Here is a 25,481-nt window from a genome sequence, read left to right as displayed (position 1 = left end):
ACAAGCATAGTATTTTGCTCAAAAATGGTTCCTGAAGAATTCTCTCCAGTAGGAGAGAGCTGGGCCTGGAACAGAGACTCCAGCTTCCAGAACCTGCATTCCCCTGGTATATGCCGGTGCCCTCATAACTATTTACATCTACATTTTGGTTTGTTTTCTTACCCTCTTGCGGGACTCTTCAATGGCAGATAGCAGGGCATTGTCCTTCTCATTCTTCAAGAAGCCCTATGAAAGGGGAAAAAGATGGCACAATTTAGGTTAAAATTAACCTTCAAATAATCAAAAGTATACTATAGGACAAAAAATAACCATAAGGATATCTGCTACTCTGCCCACTTCCATCTTACAAAATTCTCTCAACTTGAAAACATCAAAGTAAATGATTTTTATGGATATTTCCTAGTTTCTTTCAATCTAGAAACACATGATTGTTAGAAGATAAAATCCCTACAAAATAGCAGTGTGGAGTCCCATGTGCCATAAGCATGTAAAAAGTGAATATCAAGACTATTCTTCATGGGAGGCGGAAGTGGGCGGATCGCTCAAGGTCAGGAGTTCAAAACCACCCTAAGCGAGACCGCGTCTCTACCAAAAATAGAAAGAAATTAATTGACCAACTAAAAATATATATACCAAAAAAAAATTAGCCAGACATGGTGGCGCATGCCTGTAGTCCCAGCTACTCGGGGGGCTGAGGCAGAAAGATCACTTGAGCCCAGGAGACTGAGGTTACTGTGAGCTAGGCTGACGCCATGGCACTCACTCTAGCCTGGGCAACAAAGTGAGACTGTCTCAAAAAAAAAAAAAAAAAAAAAAAGACTATCCTTCAAAATTCCTACATGGCTCGTACTGCACATACTGCTTGGCTGTGTGGCCATTCACAGTTCCTCTAACTGTTCCTCAGTCTGTATTTCTCTGTTGATTTCAATTAATCCTTTGATTTCTTCCTTACGTGGAAGACACCATCACTGCCCACTTGGCTGGGTGCTATTCATTTGTTTGCCAATGGCTGAGAAACCCTAAAAATTATTTATTTGCACATTTCTTCCAGGGTTCTGCCACGTGGATTCCCTATTTTGGGTCTGATGACATCCACGGCTTGTTTAACATAGGTGAGGTGAAGAGACAGTCTACAAACCCAGTTTAATGTGCACAGGTTAAACACCTGCAAAATGAAACTATACAATAACACAATGGCTGAAAGGAAAGGCTTTGAAATGTGACAGTTTCAAATCCTAGTGCCTCCATTTACTAAAGGCAGGACTTTAGCCAGGTCACCTAAACTCTTTATACCTCAGTTTACCCATGTGTAGCAATAAGATAATGTAATCAAGTTCTTGGCCCAAGGTTCAACACACATAGTTCAACTATTAGAATTGATTAGATTTAAGTCTATTGGTGATTTTCATTAACAAAACAGATGTCCAAGGTGACCTCCTTGCTGCTGTTCATTGTCCTTATTTACTTTAGCTGAGATCTGGTGGGAAAGAGGGCAAGATACTGTCCTGACAGCCTCAGCAGCAGATACACACGCAGATATACAGAGTGGGCTTCCATGCTAATACCTTGCCCTTCATTCAAGGGTGAAGTTTCTTTTCCAAAGATTGGAGAATGGGGGTTGAGTAGGAACAAGGAAGATGATCCATCAACTAGAGATCAAAGTCTAGCTATAATATGGAAGAATTCACATTAACCTACACATCTGATCCACCTATACTCCCATGCAAGACATAAGCATGTTAAGCACACTACCGGTGCTTTTATGTGTGTCTAAAATGACCTGCTTTTTCAGAATCATGTTTTTGCTTTTTAAAGAAACTTTGCAGATATATAATACAAAGCAGAGTTCTGTGAAAATTTTTAAAACAACAAGCTAAATTAAAACACACTTGACAGTTTTCTTGTATTGAAAACTTACTGTCATGGTTAAATAGTTCTTGATCACTTATTACATTTTAACAAGTGTAATGTTTTAGTATACAGTCATGTGTCACCTAAGATGTTTTAGACATTATAGCCCCGTACACACTTAGGCCATAGAGTATAGCCTCTTGCTCCTAGTCTACAAACCTGTACAGCATGTTTGTGTACTGAATACCGCAGGCAAATGTAACACAATGGTAAGCATTTGTGTATCTAAACATATCAAAACATAGAAAAGCTGGCCGGGCGCAGTGGCTCACGCCTGTAATCCTAGCACTCTGGGAGGCCGAGGCGGGCGGATTGCTCGAGGTCGGGAGTTCGAAACCAGCCTGAGCAAGAGCGAGACCCCGTCTCTACTATAAATAGAAAGAAACTAATTGGCCAACTAATATATATAGAAAAAATTAGCCGGGCATGGTGGCTCATGCCTGTAGTCCCAGCTACTTGGGAGGCTGAGACAGAAGGATTGCTTGAGCCCAGGAGTTTGAGGTTGCTGTGAGCTAGGCTGACGCCACGGCACTCACTCTAGCCTAGGCAACAAAGCGAGACTCTGTCTCAAAAAAAAAAAAACATAGAAAAGGTACAGTAAAAATATGGCATTATGGTCTCACAGGACCACTGTTATATATTTGGTCTGTCTTTGACCAAATTTTCATTATGTAGCACATGACTGTGTTCCATTCAAATAGTCTTTAAAAAATGGGGGAAGGAGACAGAGTACCAGGATACAAATTTAAATAAAATATTACTAATCTTCATAGATTCTCCAGCTCCCTTACATATTGGCTCATGACTCCCCTACACTTGCTGTCACACCCCTACCTGGGCAGTGCACTGGACAGGGACAATAACTAGCAGTCCCAGCAAAACGTCTCCTCATAAAGACTCCTCCAGGGCAGTCTCTGAGGCAGCTCTGAAGACACAATATGAAGACTACTCCAAATATGTGTACTAATAATTGGGGTTGGGGGCTGGGGTTCACTTGCCTAAAAATGTAATGAGCTCAATAAACTAGAGGTCATAAAGCAAGGAACCCACGTGGTCCATTCAGAAGTTGGAAGCCTGTCACTGCATGCCTGCCTCTGGCCATGGCAGGGGAGCCAGACACAAGATGATGCTCAAAATTTTAATGGGCTTTATACCCTTCACAGCAAATGATTCCATCAAGTCAACAAACCTTTGGTGTGAATTCCCTTTTGTGAGGGGTCTTCAATGACTAAAGCTAAAGCCTTTGGTGTCACAGTTTATAGACAAAACTATGCAACTATTATCAATGACTGATGCTCCCTATCAGAGTGTAGGCATAGGCTGTGCTCTGCTGCACCTTTGTCTAAACAAGCCACGTTTGGGGGCAGAGAGACAGCCACTGCCTGACAAGGCCTGGTCTAATTTTTTCTTTTTAGTAGTGGTGGGGGTGTCTGGGTTAAGTCAGATGTTCTGTCCCACCCCTGCGGCTTCCTCTGCTCTTCCTCGTCTATGACCAGCCCACCCCAGTCTTTTAACTGCACCCACATCCACATCTCTCTCACGCACACAATTAAGATACAAGTGCACAGCAATAATCAGATACATTTGTTTAAAGGCAAATAATATTCTGCAAGAAACATAACCCCCAATTTCTAAGAGATGAAATTTCAAATAGAAGTTAAGAAAAAAAGAAAAGACATTACTGCTTTATAGCAGATAACTTTCATCTTTATAAAGCTACATTTTAAAAAATTCAATAAATTAAATGATGCATTTCTGTGTGACAGTGAAATCTTAGCCCTTAACCCCTATGAACAAACACTATTAACCATTATATATCTCAAAAAAAATCATGTACCTCAAAAATTGGGCCTTCTCTATAGTAAACTGAGCCCACAAAATAAATTCTGAATTTTAATTTTTCATCCTTTATTCCCTTCTAAAATTAAATGCTAAAATGGGTTACACATCACTTATTTTTTAAAACAACATAATACTGGCCTATCTTTCAAAACGAATCTTAAAAATAATAACAATTTATAGTCAGAGTAGCGCTGGGATCTGTGTGCCACCTAGTGGTGGTTAGTTTCTTTTAAAGCACACACAGCTCAAAGAAAAGTTAACAGCCCACAGGAACTAAAGAACTAAAAAGTTGGGTAGAAACATACCTGCCTCAGCCCAGGTTTTCCACAGGTCTCTTCTTTGACTTCCCCTTTCTACCTGCGTGTTTCCTTTCCTTCTAGCTCCTCCTGTGAGGCCTCTCTCGTGTCCTCACCCCGGAGAGTATGTGCAGAGCTTATTGCAAAATGGGTTCTCTGGGGAGCGGAGCTGGGGCGTGAAGGGTGAATGAGCTCCCTGCCATTCTGAAGCCCTCTGGGCAGAGAGGCCCCAAGAGCTCACCTCCTGCTCTGAGATGCCAGATGTATCCCGATTTCATCTACAAGCACTTTTTAATTGCTCTCAGTCCCCCACCCAACCCTTCTACTGCAGGTCCACTCAATAAAGAACACCCTATAAATACTTGCAGCCCGGCAAAGTAAAAGGACTTACTCCTAACTTCCTGCTCCTCACTGCTAGAGTCCTGGAAACAGATCCTCCTCTAACTGGCTCCTTGAATGTGTTTTGGTTTCCAGCTTCCTATAACACATAATAGTTCCCATTCAAGGAAGCAATTAAGGGCCAGACACTGCTTTAGGCAATTGAGAGACATTATTGCTACTCCTTTAACAGTATGAAAGAATAGACAAGATCACCCCAGTCTCTCCCACACCCCTCCCTCCACCCCATTTCACTGGTAAGAAACTGAGGTTTCAATATTAAACGACTTGACCAAGGATTCCTAACCAGGAAGATGTACAGGCAGGATTCAAACATAGTTCTGACTCTCAAGACCAATTGTTTCTGAGATACTTGGGAATAGTAAACCTGTAAATTGTGAAAGTAAAGAAAAATTTCTCTCTTTAAAGGAATGAAGCCCAGGAGGAGAGCAAAATATGCTTAAATTTGTTTTATCAGGTTACTAGACCTCCTTTACAGATGGAGCTGAGGTTCAGAGAATATTAATACTTACAGCAATACTAATAACAGCTAACACTTAAATGGTGATTACTTTGTGGCAGGCATAAGTGTGTTACAACATCTGGTTCTAGCCCTCACTTTTAACCCAATGCTACTGCTTCTCAATACTATTTAATTGGATCATACTTTTAAAGGAAATCTTTAACAGAGGTTTAAAAGTAGAGCAAGTTATATAAAATGGTTTGGTGGGGTTCCATGTTGAAATGACCTGGTTCATAAGTAGCAAAGCTCAAATTTAGAACCCCAATTTTGTGACCTCTTATTTACCCTTCTCCACTCTACCGCACTATCTCTCATCACAGCAAATCAAGGTGGGATAAACAGATATTTTATGCTTGCATATTTATTCCTCCCCACCCCCTGTCCCACTTCACATAGGGAAGGAATGAAGTATCATGAAATCAACTAGCATTTTTTAATGAAATAAAATGCAACAGAGCTATGTGGCATGGGTATTGTTTTGTGAAATGTTTGTTTCAATTATATATACTTATTTCTATGTATTTTATTTCTATGTATTTGTATGTATGAGTCACAGTCTAAAAACTTGAAATCACTTATCTAGAGGTTAATTCCACAGCGTTCCAAAATATTACTATTATTGTTGTGAAACAATAAACACTGTACATCTGTCCAAGTAGTATCTCCAGCCACCTGTTCCATCTTTGACAGAGGACGTGCTTGTCTGCCTTGCACTGGCTGAGAACAATGCAGAACGTAACCTCAAGGTAAGCTGATTTTCCCATCAAATGTGTTGTCACATCTCAAGGACCAGCAGCCAAGGTGGCTCATAAATACCTCAGGTCAAGAAAGATAGGCATGAAATCACCTTATTTTAAATCACCATGCAGATTCTGCATTTCAGAATATATATGGAAGCTAATTCCTTCTGTGGAAAAGGGGAGTGGGCAAAAGGATGTTTGGTTTTGCCAAATGGCCAAATTCTCTTAGCTTATTTGCTTTCCAAAAGTGAAAACTGCAAGAAATAAGAGTCTCTTTGAGAAAAATTTCCATATCCGCTTTAGCCAGGAAAAGATGGCAAAAAAAGAGCTTATACTGATTCATTTATGGTTCTTTCCTTCTCATCTACAACCAATAAGTGATTTGTTGAAAAGTTACATTCAATATAATTTGAATTAAAGAACATATGCATTAAACCTAAATATAAACATAAATAAATAATAAAGTCTAAGTTGGTCCTACAAAGTAACAGCCATATTTTACATGGCCCTCAAAACACCAAAGACTATTCCATGTCTCTTTCCCTTAAATAAACCAACTGATAACCCACTTTGTCAAAATTTAAAGGGAGGCACCCACAACAGACTGGACATTTACCAGAAGGTGTCTGGCACAAGACAAAAGTACAAAGTGGGTGCTACAAATATCTTATATCATCTCTCATTTAATACATAGAATATATACAAATTATTAGGAAATCTGTAACCAACATGCCAAATCAAAAAAATATTAACACAAAGTGAGCGGTGGCATTGGGAATAGTCATGGTTGTTGAAAAAAAAACATTGCCAAGACACAGGCAACAGCCAGGAAGGCAATGAAGAAGTAAAAAAATTAAAGCAGATCAAAAAATAAACTTAAAAAATAATCAATAAAGGATCTTATCCGAGATGAAATAAGAATTCCAACAAGTACTAGTAAACACTCATTAGTACTTTAGTTAGCATAATTGAAGAAGTGTTCCAATTCCATAAAGACAGAGTGAGAATTGTATCCATTGCTTTGCTCCAACTCTTTCTGAGTAACACTCCCTTCACCTCTCCCAAACCTTCTTCCCTATTTCGGAACAAATGACCTCTTCTGAAATCTTCTCTTAGATGAAATTTTTACAAAGGTAAAAAATTCCTACTTATGGAGAAAATGAGGAAGGAAGGATGAAGTAAGATACTGTTTTCAGATGAGCACAACAGAAATCCTGCCAGTACTGGCTAGCCAGCCGCTGGGCTCATCAGATGGTGTGGACATGCTTTTCATTAGCTTCCTTCTGTGGTGCCTATGCTGAGAATGCCTCCAGGATTTTTTCAAGTGCAAAGAGATGTTCATTACTGATAAAGCATAGAAAATGAACAGGGAAATTTTTAAATTTGGGCATTTTCAAGATTTGGGGAACTTCCATAAGGTTTTAGGGCATGTTTATTTATTTTATTAGAGCACTATATATTACTGCAATAAATTAAGAACACATAAAATGTCAGCTTACAAGGCCCATGAGAGACTGAATTTCCTTCTGCAAGAACTAGAGACTAAATAGCAAGTCCAGAGTTTATTCCCCAACAAGTCCCACTGCTTGTTTTCTACAAAAATTTTAATACTTTAAATCATTTGTTCACAGATTGCATATATAACTTCAAAAATACCCCTGCAGAAAGCAGTGCTAAGCGGGCAGAGCTGACATTTGCCAACTGTAATATGTTTTTAATGCTGTTAAATGATTTCTCACTATGCATTTATGCAAAAGCCTAGCCGCTCTCATTCAGCAGGTGGCAGCAGACGCTGCAAGAGTGACTGTGGAGTTCCACCATTTGCCGGCTCAGCAGAGCCATCGGTGCTGCAGGCATCTCTGGAGCCACAGGTGGCAGACCTTGGCGATATAACATGGCGCTAAGCGGGCACCAGGCCATCTGTCACTGTCAGATTGCTGGGTCCCATTTTGTACATGGTTTCTGCTATTGGGCTAAAAAAAAAAAGGGTCACACAATTATGTGATGGATTTGAGTCATTTGCCATTAAGGCAAAACAAATTACTTGCCCCCATGAATCAAATTGGTTTTCAGGATGGTCTATGAATTCTCACAGGTGGAAGAGAACTCAACGTGCACAGGAGGTTCAAAACCCAAGAATACGTGGCATGGGTTAGTGCCTCTTCCTGGACCAGCAAAGGGCCTTACAGGTAACATTTTTACCTAGGTATACTGGCATGCTTGGTCTCTTCAATGAAGTAAGCCCATCTGCACCTTTGCCTTTTGCGAAAGCCATAGGCCTTTGAGAGAGCCACTAATGTAAGTCTACTTGCCTTTTACAGATCCCCCTTTTACCCACCCCCCACAAAATAGAAAAAAACAATCACCATATAACAAAAGTCCACTTCAAAGATTTCAGCAATGGATAAAAAAATAAAATAAGAAGTGGGACTCACCATGATCCAGAAGGGAAAGGTAAAGAGAAAGTCATCTGTAAGAATGGGGATATGCCCTCCTTTGGTAGGGCAGTGAGGGGTGCACAGATGCATGGCACCCCTCCCTGGTCAACACAGTGTAGGCACACAGCTACCAGATACCTCTTCCTATCACCCAGGCATCGAGCTGGGGCTACTTGGCACATCAGGTTGCTGCACTAAGAGAGGAAGGCCAAGGTTAAGGACTTCATCACTGGGAGGGTCTTTTTTTTTTGGGGGGGGGAGATAGAGTCTCGCTCTGCTGCCCTGGGTAGAGTGCAATGGCGTCATTGTAGCTCACAGCAACCTCAAACTCCTGGGCTCAAGCGATCCTCTTGCCTCAGCCTCCCGAGTAGCTGGGACTCTGGGTGTGGGTCATGACAGGACCATTTAAATCTCTGTGCTACTGCTGCAAAGCCAGTTCTGCCCCTTTTAGGGGCCCTGGGGCATTTTTGTTAGCAGCTACTTCTCTCTCTGGGCATCCTGGGAAGGAAAACAGTTTATCCAGCTCAGTTACTGAAAGGCTCTGGACACATGTACAGAGTGGGAACAAGGATTAAGGGCATAATATAAATAAGTAAAATAATAAATGATGGCACTTCGGCGCTAGTGGAGAAAAAAATGATTTTTAGCAGAACCCCCTCTCCTCCCCAATCCAATAAAGCCATCTGATACCCTTTCAAGATTGTATAAGCAACTTTCCTTTGCTGGGGAGAGGAACGTGACTTGCTCAGTACTGCCACCTCACCACTTCCAGAAAAACAGGCCGGCAGGCACTCACAGCCCAGTGAGAAGGACCATGATGCAGCAGCAGGGTGTGCCATGATGTGGCAGAAGGGCCTCTGCTGGGACAAGGAAAGCAGAAGCCCTAGAAGTCCAGGGAGGGAGAAGGGGCAGCCAGCCAACGGCTCTCAGATTGCTGAGGTGGCCTCCGGGGAAAAAGCAAGGACAACTGTGAGCATTTTATCCCATTTCCCCAACCACCCCAAAATGCCCAGCACACTTGCTAGGGCTAAACTTTGGAGACACAAGAAAGGGAAGGATTCTGAAGAGAAAATTTCTTCAATCTAGCTCTGCAAATGGAATATTAACCATGTGCTGAAGTATGTCTGGCTTCAAAGAGCTGCAGCAGAACCCTTTCCTCACCCCAAGGTGAACAAATCTAAAAAATATTAATCCCATAGTCACTCTAAGGTGATGGAAAGATAAGGAAAATACATTAAGGGATGATAAAAATGTCTCAGTATATCCTGAGAGACCTGATTTCCATCTTGGAGATGGATTAGTCCACATTCAAAGAACTTTGGGTACTAAGACCGCACTGCAGCATAAGATGGGAATGCATCAATAATGGCCTTTATTGTGGCCAGCATCCCTTCCCACAGCCCCCGAAACACACCCTAAAACAACCCACTAAAGCAATCCTATATTATAAAAAATACACACAGAGATCCCCAGCTTTGTCAGATCTAGTGCCTTTTTCCCTTTGGAAAAGGAAACAAAAGCCAGATTTGGGAGCCACAAGCAGGAAAGGATAGCAAAGGGTACGTCTCGGAGTCAGTCAGCTGGGAGCCGAGCAGCTTTCGCCAGGCTGGTTTCTGCAATGCTCAGGATTAAGCCTCAGACTTCTACTTAGCAAGCGCAAGGAGCGCTGTTAGTCAGGACAGTGTTTGGGAACTATGTCTCACATTAATTCCCTGCTGGTACACGGTGTCAGTCATTTACACTGCAGTTGAAAATCACAGCTCCTCCTGCTATGCAGCAATGCTTATGCTGATGGGATTGGAGCACCAATCATCACAGATCTGTCACAGAGAAGGGAGTGCTGGTTTTGCTGCAGTTTCTTCTTATTCAGAAATTCTTTTCTCAAACATGTATTTGTTTGGGAGACTACTACTAACAAGAAAATGAGAGCTCTCCTTTTAGAACTTCATGTAGTCTTAAACGAATGTGTCAAGGCATTCCTTTGCTAATGGTATATGTAATTTTACACTCTCTAAAACCTTAAGTGTGGAAACATTTTGACTTTACCCTGTCACAGCTGAGGAATACTGTAGAATGTACCACTCACCACTGTCACCACAGGTAGAGAAAACATGAAACGTTACTTAGCTGGAGTGGCAAATACAAGCAACAGAAGGAGAGAGGGCAAGCCAATTTTTCAAATACAAATTCCCAAAACTGACAGGGAGCTAAAACCTTTCAGCCTGTCCATTCTTACTGCTCCAGCCCAGCTCATAGAGAGTGAACGTGATGGCTTTGCCCTTTCCAGGAGATGAGCACTTTATCCTTTAGACCAAGCCAACACAATGGACCTAAAAGCTCAATATGCAGGATAAATCTTATTTTTAAATGTTTGTTTATAAATGATAAATTTATAAATGCTTATCATCTTCCACACGGGCCCAGGAAGACTGCAAGCACAGCTTAGTAAGTCATTTCTGGCACAGCATAAAAGGAACATCTCTGTGAGGTAGGTTGCTACGGCAAAGAAAGACTTTGCTGAAAGCTCAATCCGTTAGATCAGTCATCAGCAAGCCCTCAAAGAGAAAGAAATGGAGTCAGATGCAGACGCAGGCACAGCACAGCACAGATTATGAGTCAGGTGTCCGGATTTAGGGCAAAATCAACTGCTTTCCAGATGTATGACCTTGAGAAAAGTTATTTAACTGCAGTAAACCTTGCTTTACTTAACTGTAAGATGAACAGCTCGCACTACACAGACTCTAAGGTCAGCTCCAGAAATTCCAACTTCAGGAAATGTGAGAATAGGTGAGAAATTAGCATTGTCATTGCCACTATGACTATAGTACATTTGCTTGCAAAATAATCCATACCTTGAACCACAAAAGAAATAAGCTATGTTAGTGAAGGCAGCTGACATATATTTTATATATATGAAAATAACCAAAACCCACAAAAAACTAGAATGAAAACCAGAGACAAATAACATATTTTCACAGGAATGCTAGTTTCACCTTCCCATAAAAGAGAAACATATTGTCTTTTGTTTTCTAAAAATTCACCCTACACTGGAAGGGTTCCTATAAGTTCCTATAACCAAAAAATAAAAAGAAAGCACAAAGCAAGGAATTTCAAAAGTATTAATACAAAATATTTTTAAAATAGTTAAATAATTGTATTTTAAATAAAATTTAAAATATTTTGTTTTAACCATATTTGCCATCAATTTCTTAAAAGTAGTATTTGAAGCCCTTTAGATATAAGTGCTGAGACTTTACTTCAGGAAAAATCTCAAAATTTCTATCTTCTAACAGTAAAAAGTAGCTGTAAATTGGCAAGGCAGTGCTAAAGCTGTCTTCAAACTTGATTAAAGGAAAATAACTCGTGCAGTCCACCTCTTATCACTGTGCTCCTGGTGACGCCATTTTACTCCTTCCTCACTGCCATCTTAGTGCCACGGACTGTCTCCTAGCGGGCTGGCTGACATGCCTTCTTATCTACATTATGGTGCTGCCAGAGCAGTCAAAGGTTTGATATGAATACATTTTTTGTGACAAAAAGAACCAACTCCTGACTATATATTACCAGCCAGGCTAAAATTTCATGAGAAAATTGAAGAGCTTCAGATTGAAGAGATTCAGGAATCCCCTAGAAGTACCAGAAAGGAGAGCCTCTTCCCAGCAGCCAAACTTGAGTAGACCATGGAGGAGGCAAAGAAAATAGGAAGAAACTGGGTGTATCCCACCTCCCAGAGCACTTAATACACAGCTTAATTATAAAGGCAGCAAAAAGAAATAAGACCAGGATCTTCAAATTTTACTTTAAAAATTTCAATGAAAGGCTTTGAGACACCTCCCCCAGGCCATCCAATCAAACATTTTATACAAGCAAAGCTGCAGTTAAAATGGAGTTCTAATGTGCTGCCCTAAAATTCCTCATTTCAAGATGCAAGCCTTGTAAAAATCAAAGGAAAAGAATCCCGTTGCATTCTACCATATATCTAAACAATTAATATATTAAATGTCACCCCTGTCAGGATTAAAAAATTATGTTGGGATCTAAGCTCTCATGCTCAAGTTAAAATTTGTACCACAGATTTATGGAATCTTTATAGGATTCTAACCAGGGTTTACAACAACTGAACCTTCCTGTGTCAACGAAAAGGTTAATGTGAAGAAAATTGTTCTCTCCCTAGTTTCAAACATATTAATTAGAGAAAACAGCATTCAGTGACTAGGATGAATAGCAGTTAGGGCAGCAAGACCCAGAACAGTTGGCTTTATAAATCTGGTATCAAGTTAAAAGGATTCTGATACCCAGTTCTGTAAAGATTCAACTACTGAAGCAGCTACTAAAGCATTCTGAGCAAATACTTCATGTATAGTTTACTGTAAAATACACTCACTATAAATTCTTCAGGGTTTAAAAGATAAAAATTCTTCAGCCTTTAAAAGAAACACACAAATCAAAGTTAAAATCCACTTGTTTCCTCTTATTAAGAGCATAAAAAGAACAAAGAAATAAGCCAGGTCAAATCCAATTAATTTTAAAAATCAAGATTTATAAGTTCATAATTACAAAAAGCAGTTTTACACAAGTAGCTCTGAAGTCACAACTATTAATTAAGCAGAAGGCACTAAAAATTGTCCCCATGAGTGAGAGTGAAAGCCTCACTTTATTGATCTTGCAGGACACAATCTTGTTTTGTCAAAATATTTTTTTCTTATGTCTTTTAATCAGCTATTATAGGTTATTAACATGAAAACATTTTCTTAAAAAAATAAGGAGACACTAAAATCCAGCAATTCTTTTCAGGAATGGAAAACACACTGTTCTTAAAAGTGAAAAGAAGCCTGAACTCTTTTAAATTTATCATATTCAGATTTCTTTTTTCTCTCAAGTGTCATTTCCATACATGACTAGTGATAAATTCACACTTCTCATTAACTTCAATTACTAATGCATAATTAATTAAAATCATGTGCTAAAATCATTCATAAAACCTGTATTTCAAGTATATGCATCACACCTGATTTTAACACATACATTAAAAAAATACATCCACAAACCTCTGTGTTACACCTTTCACGTTTGCAGCGTTCATTTAAAAGTCTATTTTGCCCATTCAACCAAAGACAAATTTTCAACCTGTCACCGCTATATGAGTATGAGAAATACTTACTGTAGACAAAAGGATTCCATTTTCTTTCTGAGAATATTCTCCACCCTCCTAAAGAACTCTTCTATACAGTGTGCAAATTTATTTTCTTAGTTTTATAGTAACAAAGCTCCTGTGCCATAGGACCTAACATAAATGGAATGGCCCTGCTGTTGCCTTCAGAACCCAGCTCACCTCAACCATGATACAGCTAATTGTTAAAAATGGTGGCTGAAACATTTTCCATACATTAAATTAAGGAGCTCTGATGAAGGCGCTGGCATCCACCCACTTCAGACAAAGGCAAATAATTTGCAACTGTACCAAGGCACGGATAATTGAGTCATCTCCCATACAGGGTCAGTGTTAGAGGTTTCCTCCATCTTTACAAAATGCAAACCACAGCTCATTGTCTCATCTCAGAAATCAATTCTTTGCAATGCTGCACCAGGTCAGAGTTTTAAAGGAATCTTACTCATGGGTAAATCCAAACCTCCAAAGCCTAGGAGGAGGAGGAGGCTTTGGAGGAGCCAAATTCTCAACAGTTCCTCTCCCTTCCCTGAGCAGCTCTCCTCTATTCCCCACTTGACAGCTCCTCAAGCCTTCCTATTGTTAAGAGTAAAGAAAGTCCCACACCTCCGAAGGGAACTAAATCCTTCAACTAGGTGAGCAATTTCCAAGTCTGTGCTTCATAAAGAAGTCCAAACCCTACAGGTCCCACAATACAAATACATTCCTTGGAATAATTTTGTTGTTCTTTTAAAGACAAGACTACAAACAAGCTGCTTTTTATTGCTGAGTTCAAAGCATTTTATCTCTGGTATTAATCAATGCATTAAAGGTGTTCTAGGCAACATTTATTATTTCATTATCTTCCAGATAATGCTTACATGACTTAGGAAGTTTTCATTTCACTTATACAAATCACATGCTGTATGCCAAAAATCTGAAATATACTTAAAGGACTCACATCATACTCTTTTGAGGTTGAATTTAAGAAGCAAAAAGTAACTATCTTAATTTAAATTGCCAATATTTGATAATACTTAAGACTCCCCATCTTTGGTGTTACTATTTAATTCTTCTCATTTAAAGCATTTTGCTAAAACATTTCCTGCAAGATAATTGCAAAAATCTTTAATAGTACTTTCCCCCTAATCACCAAATATAAATGACTGAATTCCTTCGTAAGGCATCCTACACACACACACACACACACACACACCCCTACAATACCAAAGGACCTGGTTTTAGCAAAGAAAAGAAATTATATTTTCATATTTTACCCCATACAAGAATTATGTACTTCACATGTATCTCTTTTAAAAATCCCTAAAGAAAACCCACACTACTTGCTACTTGAAGTCTGCAAAAATCCTAAATAACCAACTATTTGAATCTTTAAGCAAATACCTCTCTGCCCCACCCAAGAAAATTTTTTAAAGAAAAATATTAGAATGCCAAGGCAGAAATCTCAACAATTCTCAGAAGAATCAAGTACTTTTTCTATCAAATGAGCTAACTGCTTCTGAATTTATCTCAATTTTTTAAACAAACCAAGACTTTTGTCTTTCAGAGGTACAACATGCTGTCACTCTATATAGCAGGTACATTTATCTTAATTTCTTTAGAAAACATAGGCAATCCTACCTGCAGCAGATTTAAATTTAAGGAGTTACAGAATGGTCGATGCTGTTGGTCCCTGCAGCTCTTCCATACCTTCCATGTGGGATGAGCTCTGTCAGAACGGTGCTCAAGTTTTTCCCACCCCAAACTGCCAGAATTGAGGGTTGGGGGTGGAGGAGGGAGAGGAAGAGAGAGAGGGGAGAGGAGAAAGAGACAGAAAGAAGAAAAAGGAAAAGAACGACTGCTCTGCAAGTGCTGATATGACTGAAGCACTAAAGAGTCCAATTAGACAATGAGATTGCAGGGTCCCCTGAAAAAGGGTGCACTGCAGCCCCCGGGAACAGAGCATCACCGTTTGCTGTGCTCTACACAAATTCAGAGAAGTCAGCCGTCAGTTTAAAGCACAAACTGATGGGAGTAACAGTTTATAGGTTACAGAAGGGTATTTTATTGTTAACGGACTGTACCAAGTTAAGATTTAAGAGGGGGAGAGACAACATGTAGGCAAGGAATGCTATGATACTTTTCCTTCCCCCGACCCAAGCCACTGCAATTACTCTGATGTGAATTTTTGATGACTTCCGACATCTTGCATGGTTAATAATTGCTTCAGCTGTCATGTTTGGTTAATGTAGAAAATGCATTTGCTGCATTGTGATGCAGTGCTGTGGCCACAGATTGTAACACCAGTTGTGAAGCTGGTCTCTTAACTGAGCAGCAGGAATTTGCACATGCCATGATGCTAAAATAAATGGTAGTTAAAAGATTTTATACAGCAGCAGACAGATTCTGCCATTTTAGTCTACAGAATGTGTAGCTCCAACATACAGAAGCATCTCAGATCATTGTGCCCTTGTCAATTGTACTGTCCTTCAAAAGAACAGTAAATTAGCCATCATAAATGTTTGGTCTCTTAGCAGTTAAAAGATTTTGATACTGGTTAAGTAACTATTTAGATTAATTACAGCTTTGAACAGAACAGAGGTTATTTTCATTTCAGGAATATACAGCCAATGAAACTGTCAGTGACACAGGAAAATGCAGACCTTTTATTAACATATGCTCAGCTGAACTGTCACTTCTTTGTACAACATTTAGGAAAAATATATGATGTGTAAGTAATGAATATTCCCATTATATTTTTTAAAGTGCTCCTCAGAAAGGGATTTTTTCTCTATGTTTTAATGTATAACCTGAAAATTAAAGACTACATTAAAATACTAACATGTGTTTTTCATTTCACGGAAGGAAATTCAATGCAGCAAACAACTGTGCAATTACAGGAAAGCTTGTAAAAAAGCAAAGATGAAACCAAGCTAAGATCCAGGCACCAGATGATTAAAGTCAGGCCAGTCAGGCGGTGGGCCATCATTATGGTGCATATTGCAAAAGAAAACTAGAGAAAAAGACCATTCCATCTTCAAAAACAAAAACCATAAACCCAAAGATTGCAATCTGTTGGTTGCAAAACCAACACCTACACTGCAGAACCGGAAAGACACTAAATATTTGCCAATTTCATAATGTATTTCTATACAAATATTAACTTGGCTATTTTGCATATAAAATTTGGCTATTTAAAGGTTCTTATTCATCTACCATCATCATTTTTGTATTTTATGAAGCAAAACCAAGTTACAGACTTTGTTGCTTTAAAAAAACTAATATAATTAACTTACATTTCTTACATCAGAACTTTTGCCAATTAAATAAATACCCAGAGTTGAGATGTTTCAGATATTTTTGCCTTACAAAAACAAACAAAAAACTCAACTAAACTAAAAAGAATGAACATAGGGACACACTGGTATTTGAACAGTGAATAACAATGAAAGAACTTATGTTACTAACATAAAAATCAACTCATGATTTCCTTTGTTTTATTCATTGTGATAGCACCAAATGCATAATTTGGAGGTGCATGTGTTAACAAGCGCTGTAAAGCTGAAGAGCTTTCTAGTTTTGTTTCTTACCCTAACTTAAAATTAACTGTACCAACAGTGCTATTTGGTGCCATAGCAGATGTCACAGTAGTTGCAGCTAACATTCAACAATTCAAGCTTTTTTTGTTCCAGACCCAATACAAGGTACCACTGACAGCTCAGAAACAGCACAAGGAGGAAGGGAACATGTGTGTTGGGGGTAAGCTTTGAAATTAACCAGGCTCAGCTTATGCTCCAATTACTGAACAAAAGATAATCCTTGGGGACCTCTCTCTGAACCAGAGCAAGGAGCAAATTCTTTTGTTTCTAATCAAATAAATACTGTATTGGAGCATAGAGGATATGCAGCAATAGCAGTCTCAGCCTGGGGATGAAAAGAATCCAAAGACCCAAGTGTGGTTAAAGTCAAACCATTTCACGCATGTAAAACCTGTTCCCAAGGGATATATCTGAGGTTCACGACAAGAGAGTGAGAAAACTCTATTTACTAAAAAAAAAAAAAAAAGACCTTGTTAAGTCACTTTTAAGACATTTTTTCTCTTTAGTATTGCCAACAAATAAATTAAAAGGATATTTTCTGATACAAGAATAAGTCCTAAGCCAGCTCAGACCATTTTCTCCCTATCAATGAGTATCCCAAGGAAACCAGAGATGCAGGCTTGGAGTTGCAGAATTTTCTGGCTACAAAGCACCTCATAGCAGAGGGTACCCCAAAGTGTTAACTAACCTCCCTTTGGATCCCAGATGCCAGACTATGTATGTAGAGGTCATAAAAATGCTACAAAGAGCCACCTTACAAAGGAGATGCTTTTCTACCTGTTAGTCACTAATTGAACATAAAGTGATCTATTCCTAAATGTCTATTTAGTAATCCATTGTTTAATTTTGTGTTTTGGCTTTATACCCTAGGAGAGAAACTAAAGCAAAGACAGAAGAGTAGAAAATTCATGGGCCCGATATTTACTAATATGAGGGATAAAAGTGGGCTCACTTATATAAATGCAGAGATTATAGCATAGAAAAAGGAAGCTATTGAAATTCTGACTCAAGAAGAATTATAATAATTGCCAGGTAAAATTATATTCAAATGAACAACTGTAATGCTGCACGGTACACTGCCCATATGCAGGACTTTGCCCAGAAATCAAACTTTTATAGATCCCTGGTGGGCTCTGTTCTGTCTTCTGACAGGTTCACCAGGCTGCTGGGAAAATCAAGTAATATTACTGATGGGTAAGTGCTTTTTAAGAGTAAAGTATGACAGGCCAGGTGAGGCTGAACAATTTACTCCCCCCACCGACCACCCCTCAGCTTTCTGAGGCATAACTGGATACTGGTTCCCCTCCCAGCCCACCACTCCCAAACTCCTCCTGGCTCCTTTTCCTCACTGAGACCTGGTCCCCTGGCCTCAGGCTACCCATTTCTCCTACTGCCAGACTCTTTTCACTGCCACAACTCTTCCCTCTAGGACACTGGCTCTTGAAAATTCTGTCTGGAGCTATTTTCTGAGCAGTGTTTCTCACCCTGTCTCTAAATGCTTTGGGGGCATTTCCACAGTGATGGCTTGCCAGAACATCAAAACTGGAATGAAATCTCAGTTCTCAATCTAGTTAATCTTCCCACATTCTCAGCCTCAACCAAAAGCACCAATCCTTCCCCTTGTTCCAAACCTTGTGTAATTTCTGAACATCTTTCTTAAGCCCATCAGGCACCAAGAGCAGCAGCTGTTTTATTCCAAATGTCTTTCACACATCTTTCTCCTCTCCATTTTCTTGGCCAACACCCTGGTCCTGGCTGTTGTCACCTCGTGGCTGGATCATTATAATTGCCTCTGAACAACACCTCAGCAGCTATCCTTCCACTGGCCAAGCCAACTCTGGTAAGCATCGCCATGCCCTCCCTCCTTTCTTCTCGACATTTACCTACTCCAAAACTTTCCACAGCACCTACCACCTACACTCCATTGCCTGGCACTCACTCCCTCCGTATTTGATCCCTCCTCCCTGACAGATTTTACGTCTTAGCACAGAACTTCTGCTCTCACCTCCCTGACTTTAGTCAGGGTATTACTCCTCTCTCACTTCCTGCATGCTAAACCCATTTCATCATTCAAGGCCCACTTGGTTCCCATCTGTTCCAGGAGTCTTCCCCAACTACTCCAGAATTCACTCATTACCCACTTCCTCTCCTCTGAGCTCCCAGCATATTTGGAATCTCATGTCACTCCCATTCAGATTTGCCTTTGGACAGTTTGATCCTGTTGGAGGAATGTTAGTGTTGGCTCTCCAGGTAGAAGACAAGGAGCTTCCAGGGGGCAATAGCAAGAATTTATATTTATTTTAATTATCTTCTGTTCCTATCATAATGCTATTCTTAATGGACACTCAAAAAAACCACTTTTATTAGTTTTCACTAGTCCCCGCTCAGGCAGATGTAGTTACTGAAAGGGGAGCTAAGTATTACATTTATTTGTTATTTGTTCTTTCAAATCTCTTCAGTTCCCTAAGATAATTTCAGCCTTAGGTAGCGAGATGCTAAGGTGGTTCTTGGCCAACTTGCAGAGGCATCAAACTCTTCTTTGTGACTAAGCATCATTACCAACAGTATTCAATTCCCAAAGCCAGCTTCCTTCTCATATGCATCTAGAGCCAAGGAGGTTCAGGGAAAATGAGATGGTCCTGACCCAAAGTCAGTGGTGTGACATTCACAGCTCATCTGTCCTTACAAATCAGCTGAGAATGAAAAAGCAAGTCTGTTAATTTATTGCAGACATTTCATCCTGAGTATCTTTAAAAGAGAGGAAAATGATAGATATAGGCAGTCAATAAAAAAGAGAGAAAGAAAGAGAGACAGATGATTTCTGCATGTATTTATTTAGCAGTAAAAAAAATTAAGGTTTATTCTCTGTTGCTCATACACAAATCAGTCTGCCGAGGGGATCAAGAAACAGGAAAAAGAAAGCTCTCCCTGTCTCCAGAAGCTGATGAGTTCCTGCTGCCCCAGAGCGGTGGTTCTGCCTCTGATATAACTATAAACCAAAAGGGTGAGAGCAGGGTTTAGAGGTGGGCTAGAAAGCACACCTGGGTGAAAGGAATTTCAGAAGTAAGATTTCCACTTTAAATGTGTTTTCAAGAAGTAGTTGCCCAATAAAAGCAGTTACTAACGAGAGTGAGCTAAAATGGGAAAAAGAAGTATGCTCCTCAAATACTCCTCCAGGGCAATTCACTGTCATTTTTCAAGCAGCCTCCCAGGTTTCCAAAACTGAAAAACAGGACAGCTCTTTTCCTATCAGTCTGTTACAGACACACCCATACTCATAGTGTCTATCAAGCCTTAGTATTTTTAGACAGAGGGAACAAATGAGACTTTTGGTAAGAACTTGTACAATATGTGAAGTTCTATCACAATAAAAAAATAAAATAATAAAGTATATGAAGACTCATCAGATTCACAGACATAAAATTTCAGGGGCAATTCATTTCCCTTGTGGCACAGAGAAATTCAAGTTCTAGCTGAGGTTACACAGTGATCTGGCTTTACGGTCTGGCTTTCTTGTTCCTTACAGAGAGAGCTCTTTGGACAGCACTGTAGGACACACTACATGGAGAAAAACTTCTTGGGTACACGTTTAGCCCCAGATTTCATAGAATTTTAAGTTATCACATGGGGGATGAAGGTGGTTGCAAAAGAACGGCTTCTAGCTTGTTAATTCTTGTTACCAATGTACTTTACACAACAGATGTATTTCTTGCCAGGTTGATTGTAAATAGAATTCTTTTAAACAAATTCTATTTAAATTCAGTAGGGAAGCTGTTATTTGGAGGAATACTAAAACTAAATATCACCCTAAGATTTCTTTTATAAATCCAGATATTCAGATTTGGATTTGGTTATTAAAGCAGAGTCCATCATATTATTACTACCATTATGTCAGGGAAATGACACCAAAACCTTAATTTTATGTAATTTTTTTTGCTGTACATATTTATTATTTCTGCTATTATGTGGAAAACAGCAACGAGGCCAGACACTGAAAAAAAATACAAAATAAAAGACTCCTCAAAAGAAAGAAAAGGATTACTAAAATTATCCAACCCTTAATGATTTAAACAAGAGAAAAACAACTTTATTTCATTACCGGATCAGAATTTCACACTCACTGACATAAAAAATACAGGTTTCTGAAATTTTTCTGTGAAGGAAACTTGTAGGCAGGATTCTATTTTCTCATTAATCCCTATTATAAAATTGAATTATGACATCCCTTAAAGTGATAAATAAAATTTGGCACCAAGATGTAATAAAATTATATTCAAGAATGCAAACCTTAAGGAAAAAAACTATAAAAGAAAATAACCAGAGTAAAAGTTATGAGAAAGAGCAGCAAGATGGATTTGAAACAGGAAGCACGGTGATGAGCTGCAGGATGCTAGTCCTACATGAAGGGGTGGGAGAGCGGGGAGGGCCCCTGCCTTTCCTCACCCACTTCAGGTAGGGGCACGCAGCCACAGCAAGGGAGGGCTGCCGTGTCCAGGACCCAGGAATTTACGCTGCCCTATAAAACACTGTGTCAGGTTTTCATCTTTGTACTGCACCCTTCTCATCTCTAAAATAGGGACACAAGGATCTGCAATTCTAAAACAATTTTTTTGGAAAAATAGGCTGATTTTAAAATCTGCTTCCCCACACTGTTGTTCTCTCTGACAGCCTTCCAGTAGGGACACGGTACAAATGGTTTTAAAAACAGAAGTCCAGTTTTATTAACATGCTTCTTAACACTAAGTCCTCCAGCAAACTACTGAGGGGACCAAAATGTTTCCATTTCTACTAGTTTGCTATCTTACATCCTTAAGTCAATACTGGGGCATTTCAAATCCCCTCAGGAAAACCTAAAACACTAAAACTATAATAAGGAGGGGGACTATACTGTATTCACTTACGGTGCTTTACAAAGTATCATGCACAGAGTTAAGTGCTCAACATAATGGATTAACCTATAAATCGTTGACAGTTGTTTGGAAGTTCTAGAAATGTCTACACAAGTACAGACTGTCAACAGCCTTTCCAACTATGGTGCTTCTTGGCAAATTATCATTTAGAATTTAATCTGATGAGGTGTTCCTGGGAAGCTACCATATTAGAACTTAATCTGGTGATAAGCTACCCACATATGATTTTTAAAATCACCAAGTGATTAAGTCTAGTGGAAAGCATACTGAAGTTGGAGTCAGAACAACTGGGTTTTAGGTAACTGAACCCAAGTCATTCATCTCATGCCTCAGTTTCCTCATCTGTGAAATGGGAAAATACCACCAGACTGGGATGAAGTAAGAATACTACATATATCTTCAACTGTCTATACAAAGGATTACTCTTCAAAGCAAAGAGAAGCCATTTCAAATGATTTCTAAAACACAGGCTGCACATTTTAATACATTTTTCAAATATGCAGACTGATTTAGACATTTCCAAGGAAATACTTATTCTGCCTCTCTGCTTTCTCCCATGGCATCTGTTGTCACTAGCAGCTAAAGAAAAGTAAAATCTAATGTCATTAGCAGCAGACCCAAGATCCCCAGCACTCATTTAATGGGGGGCAGAAGGAGGGGTGGACAGAAGCAAATGAAAAGGTTTAAACAAAATGAGAATGAGAGGAGCTGGGGAGAAAGGCAGAGAAATCAGGTTAATGAATAAAAACAACAAGTCCATCTTTCATCTCTCCTGGCTCCTACTGATGGCAGACGGTGTATTTAATCTGCTGAGAGACCAGATTTAAGGCCTCCTTTTGGCATAGTCCGTCCATGAATTATTAACATTTGCAGAAGCAACAGCACATCCACTCACAGTAATCAGAAAGGATAATAATGATTAACCAAGATGGGATTATTAATACCCCCTACTTCCCTTACCCATGTCTCCCTCTCTTCTCCATTCTCCTCTGGACTCTGACTGCTTTTTAGGCGATGTATTTTGAGCTACAGCCTCAATGTCAGATTCAATACTTCTGTGATGAAAAAAAACTGTAATGACAGATTATAAACCACAAGTTTTATATATATATATATAGTTTTAAACATGTATTATATTGACCACTATATCCTTGATAAAGCAAAGATAAAAACAAAGATGGTTACAAATTTTTTATGGACTCAAATACTTAAAAAAAATACACTGCTTTACGGGCTGGTGCTACAGTATTAGTTCACAGGTGGACTGAGTTTAAAAGTCAGCAGCAATGCCTAGAAAAACAAGGTTTACCCTACACTAGACTTCTGTAATCACTTAATCCAGTGGATCTCAAAATAGAGTAGTTGTTAAAACACAAATCTTGACCTTGACCCTGAGAATCTGCATTTCTAACAAGTTCCCAGGTGATGGTGACACTGCTGGTCTGAGCACCACACTTCAGAATCACTGCCCAAAAGCTTTTTTTCTGGTTTCCAAAAGTGTCCAAGGCAGTAGAGGAATGGAGAAGAAAATTAAAACTAAGCTGAGCTAGAAAGTTAACACAAAATACACAGATGAGATCGGTGGGTCCCTCCCTTCCTAACCCCCAGTGAAAAGCCTAGATGCCTGAAAAGCTCTGCAATAAATACATTTGTTGCTCCAAAATACCCCCATTCCATACCACCACCACCACCACCAGAGAGAGAGATAGTAGGACAAATAGTTAACAAAATGGTAAAGAGGCAGAAGGTAGATTAATTTACAACTTCATTCCTAAAACACATGAGAAACAAAACCAAATGTCTCCTTTTTCTTGGTCAATTTCTTTCCCATTCTGCCCTCTACTTAGGAGTTGACTTTAATGTTTAATCAATCCACTAATAATAAATAAGTTGTAACAGTCTCACCCAAAACTTTGGTTTACTATGTATTTGTGAGAAAAAAAAAACAACTCAAACTGTGTTTCACTTGTGCTCTCATAACACAACAATCAACACAGAAGACTTCTGTAACCAATGTGTGGGGGTTTCTCCACACACACTAAGCAAGCAATCGATTCTGCAGTGGACACCAGTTAAGTGTCCTCCAATTCAATTGTGATACTATCTACCTAGAGATGGCCTCAGAAACCACAGGTTGAGGGCTCAGTCCCACAAGACTGCTCCCTCCTTCCCACCAGGCACAAGTCTAGGCCTCCAGAAGGTCTGATGGATTGGCTTCAAGTTGAGGTTCCCATGACCTTCTCTTTGGGTTTAATTTTCTGTAACAGATCACAGAACTTAGGGAAACACCTATGTTTACCAGTTTATTACAAAGGATATTATAAGAGTACGAATAAACAGCCAGATGAAAAGATACATAGGGCAAGGTCTGGAAGGGTCCTAAGAGCAGGAGCTTTTGTTTCGGTGGAATTGGGGTACACTATACCCTCCTGGCATGTAAATGAGTTCTTGTTCGGTCTCCACGTGTTCAGCTCTCAGGAAACTCTCTGATGGCCACTGGTGATCAACTTAACCTTCAACCTCTCTTCCCTCCCAAGAGGCTGAGGTAGGCTGAAAGTCCCAACCCTCTAATTCTGTCTTGTTCTTTCTGGTGACCAGCAACCAACCAACCAACCAACCAAGTGGCTCACTGATTTTAAGGGGGATGAACAAAGAAAAAAATAGCAATGGCCATCAGTAGATAACAAAAGTGGCAGCAAGTAGATAACAAAAACTGCAAGGATGTCAAAGTCCAAGACTTGGTTTCCTGCCTTTCCTTGGAGAAGGGATTATCACAGATGTGCCTCTGTCCTTGAGATCCGGCTGAGGCTGTAGCTCCTTCTTCTGCTGTTTATTCAGGAACTCCGTAAATGCAGATTCTCAAAAAACAATTTTGAAAGAGAGAGATTTACATCTCTTTTCCATTCATTCTGCTTTTTCAGAAGTTGTGCAAAACAGAACTCCTGCAGAGTGTCTGTTAGTGAGAGAACTCATAGGACTGATCTTGAACCATTACTGGGGAAACTGCAGAATTAGGTATTTTCCTAGGTGAGATTAGGTATTTTTTTTTTGTTATTTTTGCAAGGCCGCCCTTTTCATTCTCTACTTTTCTCTTGCCCCTGAGGGATCTGGTACACTCCCATTAGCAATGGCGGCTCCTGATGACAGCCAGTCTTAAAAGGCTGAGGCAAGGGGAGGCAGGCGGCAGAGAAAGAGAGGCATGCAAAGGATAAAAGGAAAGAAAGAAAGGAGAAAAGGCAAATAACAACAATAAAAAAAAACAGACAAAAAGGATGAAAGGGAGGAGGGGGGCACAGGTAGAGAGGATCAAGGGTAAAATAGAAAGCAAAATAATGGCAAAAACAAAAACAAAACAAAGAAACCTTTCCTTCAAACTGCTCTAAAACCCCTGACATACTAGTCCATCTAAACTTCTAAATGTGGCTTTTGTTCCAGTTTGCTACCTTGCATTTGCTTGCTGGCAATGACCTACTCAGACAGCATAAAACCAACTGACGGGTTCTAGTGTTACGAATCTCAAGAAACCCTGAACCCCTTCACATAAAGGAAAACAGAAGCAACCTATGTCAGCAGCGGCAACAAACACTGGTGTCACTTTTTGTTCCACAGTATATCTCAGATGGAAAAAGTGAGGTTTATTATCAGCGTACAGTTCACAGAAGCCAATAATACTAAATTACTCCTCTAAGTAGCGTTTC

At 39.5% G+C, this 25,481-nt stretch overlaps 1 protein-coding gene across 4 annotated transcripts in view; it reads right to left on the bottom strand.

Annotated features, from left to right (window-relative positions):
* Positions 1-25,481, bottom strand: part of NUP93 (nucleoporin 93) — a 99,779-nt gene that overhangs the window by 39,545 nt on the left and 34,753 nt on the right. Inside the window, exons 1-2 of one of the 4 annotated variants that reach the window (XM_012755768.3) lie at positions 14,916-15,219; positions 163-225 (exon numbers count right to left, since the gene is read on the bottom strand). The exons of 1 other annotated variant lie outside the window; for it this stretch is intronic. Coding sequence is in view for 1 of the 3 variants with exons in the window: in XM_012755766.3 (XP_012611220.2) it covers positions 163-225 (63 nt within the window). In the remaining 2 variants the exon portion in view is untranslated. Of the gene's footprint in view, positions 1-162; positions 226-13,289; positions 13,777-14,915; positions 15,220-25,481 lie in introns of those variants that run through there. 2 more of the 4 variants (XM_012755769.3, XM_012755766.3) reach the window with 2 other exon arrangements.

The sequence above is a fragment of the Microcebus murinus genome, chromosome 20 (assembly GCF_040939455.1).
Source record: "Microcebus murinus isolate Inina chromosome 20, M.murinus_Inina_mat1.0, whole genome shotgun sequence".
Lineage (NCBI taxonomy): Eukaryota > Metazoa > Chordata > Mammalia > Primates > Cheirogaleidae > Microcebus > Microcebus murinus.
Note: the sequence above shows the minus strand (reverse complement) of the source record. Positions and strands in the feature narration are given on the sequence as shown.